Source organism: Arachis hypogaea, chromosome 7 (genome assembly GCF_003086295.3).
Source record: "Arachis hypogaea cultivar Tifrunner chromosome 7, arahy.Tifrunner.gnm2.J5K5, whole genome shotgun sequence".
NCBI classification, from domain to species: Eukaryota; Viridiplantae; Streptophyta; class Magnoliopsida; order Fabales; family Fabaceae; genus Arachis; species Arachis hypogaea.
The window spans coordinates 47,892,485-47,897,930 of record NC_092042.1 but is presented as its reverse complement, the minus strand read 5'-3'; the positions used below and the strand labels follow the sequence as shown (position 1 = coordinate 47,897,930).

The 5,446-nt window shown below is 37.7% G+C and overlaps 1 protein-coding gene across 1 annotated transcript; it reads left to right on the top strand.

Annotated features, from left to right (window-relative positions):
* The first annotated feature begins 790 nt into the window (after positions 1–790).
* LOC140174352 (uncharacterized) lies at positions 791–1,771 on the top strand. Its single transcript, XM_072198797.1, has 2 exons — positions 791–820; positions 1,073–1,771. The coding sequence occupies exons 1-2, from the start codon at positions 791–793 to the stop codon at positions 1,769–1,771; spliced, it is 729 nt and encodes a 242-aa protein (XP_072054898.1).
* Positions 1,772–5,446: the final 3,675 nt, after the last annotated feature.

Here is a 5,446-nt window from a genome sequence, read left to right as displayed (position 1 = left end):
TCTCATCATTTCGTCGCTACCCGACTCGTCGAACATCTGAGACCTTTCAGGTAACGAATATATTCTAAATCTGGAAAGATGGAAGGAAGATTCAATTATTAATGATGCAGAATTCTCTCATGTTCCTATATGGGTACAACTGTGGGGTTTACCGGAGCAATGTAAAACTAAAGGATTGGGAAAAAGGGTAGGAAAAACGCTGGAAAAGGTGATGGATGTTGCTGTATTCTCTATGAAGGGAAAGGATGAGAGGATTTTAAAAATTCAAATCCTCCTAGACATCACAAAATCATTGAGGAGGAAGATGAGAATCTCAGGAAGCAACAACAAAATTATTGACCTTCAACTCAAGTACGAGAGGATTGGTAATTTTTGTTATTGTTGTGGGTGCATCAGGCATGAGATCAGGGCGTTTTCAAAAAACTAGCAAATATAGCGTAAGGAAGAGAAGAAGAAGAGGAATGGGGAGCATGGCTAACGGCAGATCAATTGGGTAGGCGAGTGGAGGATCAAAAAGAAAATAACAATGTAAATCAACCCAATGCTGCACAGGGAGACATACATAAATAGAAAAAACTAATCCCAGTTAACCTGATAAGAGAATTTGCAAGTCTCTCTGTTCAGGACCAGAACTCACAAATCAAGTAAGATGATAAAGATGTGCAAAGTGGCCGAAAAATGCTAATAATAGAAAGGAATAAAGGGGAGAGTTCAAAAACATGGGAAGAAAGAGATAAAGACAGCAACATAGTGGCCCAATCAATAGAGTCAACTCTGCCCAAATTAGATGATGGATGCTTCACCTTCAGTGCTACAGGAGGTAATGGGAGGGGAGGAGAAATTAAGAAGCAAAATCTGAAGCAAATAGTAAGGAAAAACCACAACTTTCAAGCTGTCTTAGGTATTAAGAGGAGATCTGGAGGATCAGGAGAGAGTATAGGTGTTAAAAAAGTTTGTCAGGAGGAAGAGGAAGAGCTGGATAAGGGAAAGGGTGCCACCTAACAATTGGCACCCAAGGAGGGATGAAAGTGATGATGTGGAATTGTCGAGGGTTTGGGAAAACCCCTGACAGTTCACAACATCAAAGGGATTTCTAGATCTCATTCCCCCCGAAGTATTATTTCTTTGTGAGACAAAAAATAGTACCTTGACAGTGGAGAGAGTGCTAAGGAAGGAAGGCTACAAATCTGTTTTTACAGTTGATCCAATGGGCCTGTCCAGAGGATTAGCAGTGGCTTGGAAGGATGAAGTGCGGGTGCACATAGTGAAACATGACCGGTTCTTTGTGTATTTTTCTATAGAGGACCCTCAAGCAGGTTTAAAATGGGAAATTGTAGGAGTTCACTTGCACACAGATGAGACAAATAGAGGGTTTCAATTTGCAAAACTATTGCAGATATTGGAAGGAGGGAGTGAGACGTTGGCAATAATAGGAGACTTCAATGCAATTAAAAATCAAGAGGAAAAGGAGGGAGAAAGACAAAAATCCAGCACTTCAATACAACAGTTTAGGGATTTCATCAATGAGAGAAGGCTAGTCGACATTGGTTATGAGGGAGATAAATACACTTGGAGCAATCGTCAATTTGGAGAGAATCGTATAAAGGATAGATTGGACAGAGCTCTTGTTACAAATGAGTGGAAAGGTGAATTTCCAGCAACCACTCTTGCACACTTATCCGATTCTGGTTCAGACCATAAGGTCATTCTTCTCAACACGGGTGGTGAAGAAAGGAGGGTAAAAAAGAGGTTCAGATTTCAGGAGCGATAGTGCTAAAATGAAGAGGTGATTAGTTTAATCAAACATGCATGGATAATAGATATTCAAGGGTCTCCAATGTTTAAGCTAGCTGGAAAGCTAGAGTGTTGTAGACATTCAATTGTACAATGGCAGTAGCACTCTGAATCTAATTCAAGGAAGAAAATTCAGATTCTCAAGAATCGGATAGAATCTAAAATGCAGAAAGGAGTTCAGGCAGATGAGAATGTTATCCAAATCTTAGAATCTGAAGTAGAGGACGCATTGGAGGAAGAAGAGAGGTATTGGAGGGAGAAGTATAGGGTGCAATGGCTCAACTAGGGTGAAAGAAATACTAAATTTTTTCATTCCAAGTTTCAAACGAGGAACCGAAAAAATAGGATAAAGGAGTTGGAGGACGAGGAGGGGAATATGGGAAAGGAACCGGCAGAAATAGCGGAATTTGCATAGAAATACCTTAAAAATCTATTCACAACAAGCTGTCTTAGAGACTCGACAGCATAATTGGATGGAATCCGCCAAAAAATAAATGCAGCCACTAATAGAATATTGTGTAGGCCAGTGACTGAAGAGGAAATTAAAGCATCAGTCTTCTCCATCAACTCTTTTTCGGCTCCGGGAGATGATGGATTCACAACAAAATTTTTTCAATTCTTTTGGAGTACAATAAAGGGAGATGTGATAGCAGCTGTTAGAAGTTTTTTCTACGGAGGTAAAATTTTGAAAGCTTTTAATCATACTCACATATGTCTCATACCTAAGGTGCGGGCCACTAATTCTATGAAACAAGTTAGACCGATTAGTCTTAGCTCTATTTTCTATAAGATCATATCTAAAATTCTGGTGCACAGACTTCAATCAGTTATGAATAGACTAATTAGTGACTCTCAAAGTGCTTTTATAAAGGGCAGGTTGATTAGTGATAATGTCTTAATCGCACATGAATTCATGCATTTTCTCAAAAATAAAAGGCATGGAGATTATGATTTGGCATTAAAGTTGGATATGAGCAAGGCTTATGATAGGGTGGAATGGAGTTTTGTTTGGAAGGTGATGAAGAAGCTAGGTTTCTGTGATCGATGGATGAAGTGGATTGAGGAACTTGTGACGACGGTATCTTACTCTGTTATTGTGGATGGACAACCTCATGGTTATTTTAAACCATATAGAGGATTACAATAAGGTGATCCTCTATCTCCCTACCTATTTTTGTTTTGCGCAGAAGGACTCTCTCCACAGAGAAGAATAGAGGCTGGAACTTTCTGGTTTGAGACTCAGTCAGAGGTGTCCGACAATCAATCATCTTTTTTTCGCAGACGATTCAATTATTTTTAGCAAAGCTTCAGAAGTAAAGTGCCAGAGATTGCTACAGGTTCTACAGACTTACGAAGAACTTAGTGGCCAAAAGGTAAACTTGGACAAATCATCAGTCTTCTTTAGTAAGAACACACCAATTCCAGTCCGAGACCATTTGGCGAAGATTCTCCTTGTCCCTCATGTTGGCAATCAAAACTAATATTTGGGTTTACCGGCAGTGGTTCAGAGATCAAAGAAAGCAACATTTAACTACATTAAAGATAGGGTGTGTCAGAAGCTCAACCACTGGAAGAGAGCTCTATTATCTTCTAGTGGACGCGAAGTTCTTATTAAGGCGGTGGCAACCGCGATACCTTTATACACACTAAGTTGCTTCAAGTTACCAAAGACACTAATTGAAGAGATTCAGAGAGCCATACTCTAGTTTTGGTGGGGACAGAAAAGATCAGAAAACAGGATGCAGTGGATCAGATGGAAGATTTCTTGCAGACCAAAAATGCAAGGGGGACTAAACTTTAAAGATTTGAAGGCTTTTAATCTTGTCATGCTCATAAAGCAACGTTGGAGGTTAATTTTCAGACCAAATTCTCTCATCAGTAAAGTGTTACAGAGAAAATATTATAGATATTCAAGCTTCCTAAGAGCAGAGGTTGGTAATAACTCATCATGGGGTTGGAAGAGTATTATTGAGGGCAGAAAAGGTGCTAGAAAAAGGTATACTATGGGAAGTAGGAAGGGAATTTAACATCAGAATCCGAGAAGACTCATGGGTGAAGGATTATGTTTTAATTACTCCTATTACTACCACTGCAATGACTGCTAATCTGGAATGGGTTTCATAGTTACAGCATTTAAATAGAACATTGAACCAGAATTTAATTCAGTTCAATTTCAATCCAGAAATAGCTACAATAATAATCAACACTCCAATTCATGAGACAGAGGATAGAGTTACCTGGATGCTAGAAAAAGGGGGCGGCTTCACTGTTGCTTCAGGATACAAAATAGCCTTTAACTTCTACCACCCACCAACTGAATACCTGCCAGAACAATCCAAAAGAAAAGACTTATGGAGGAGCATATGGAAAATTAATTGTCAACCGAAAATAAAAAATTTGCTCTGAAAACTGATGCATGGAGGACTCTGGGTTTATCAACCTCCCCACACTTAAACATTAGCATGTCCTCATGCTAAGCTCAAGAGAAGCTGTAAAGGAATGAAGAGGAATGATAGAATGTATGAGATGCAACCTATGAATGCAACTAAATGCAAAATCTTTCTACCTACTTGGTTAAAAATAAATAAGTTCTTCAAGACAAATATGAACTGGATTTCACTAATTCAAATCACAAAATACAATACAAATAACTTGCAAGAAAAAGATAGCTCATGAAAGCAGGGAACATAGAATTGAACACTGAACCCTTACTAGTAGTGTACATCATTCTAACTCTCAAGTGTCTAGGGTCAATTCTCTCAATTCCCTACTAATCTTGCTTTCTATAGCTTGCTCTTCATCTAACAATCAACAAAAAATTTAATGCACCAATACACAAATCAAGAGGTCTTTTAAGGGTTGTAATGGAGTTAGGGTCAAGGTAGGATTGTATTTGGCTAAGTGGACTAAAATTTGAATCCTTAATTAACATAAACTATTCCACCTAACTTAGGACAATCCATGTAATCATAATATAAAATCTGACTTCCCATTAACTATGTTTTCCACATATTCATGCATTCTAATTTCAAGTACAACTCATATGCATTGCATTCACCACTTACTTTGGGGCATTTTGTCCCCTTTCACTTATTTTGCTCTTTTTTTATATATTTTTTTCTTTTGTTTTTCTCAATGCATGTGATTAATTTATTGAATGCATGAACATGTCCTAAACATTTCTTTCACATTTTCAGAAAATTCTAACATACTCAATTCGCAAACCAGATGTTTCCAAACCCACTCTTCCCCACACTTAATTCATAAGCATTCTCACTAGTCTAAGCTAACCAAGGATTCAAATTAAGGACATTATTGTTTTTCGCTTAGAGTTAATGATGTGCTAAAATAAAGAACAAAGGGGTAAAATAGGCTCAAAATTGGTTTGTAATAGATAATGAAAAGGTTAAGGCCATATGAGTATGTAAGCTCAGTGAAACAAGGCCTCAATCATATAAGTGTATGCATACATTAAACAATGGAAATATAGAATCAAGCAAGACAAAGATCACAATTTTAGAGAGAAAAACACACACCAAAATTAAAATATTGGTTGATAAAATGCAACCAATCAAATAGGCTCAAAATCTCACTGGTTTTGTGTGTTCAAGCTTTAAACCATGTTCCAAAATAAAATTTCTTCATACAAGTT

What these genes read in the sequence shown, in the direction of transcription:
- LOC140174352 (XM_072198797.1), top strand. Translation starts at nt 791, where the DNA reads ATGGATGCTTCACCTTCAGTGCTACAGGAG. An exon ending in CACCTTCAGTGCTACAGGAG is followed by an intron (nt 821 to 1,072) that starts GTAATGGGAGGG and finishes AACCCCTGACAG; the next exon opens with TTCACAACATCAAAGGGATT.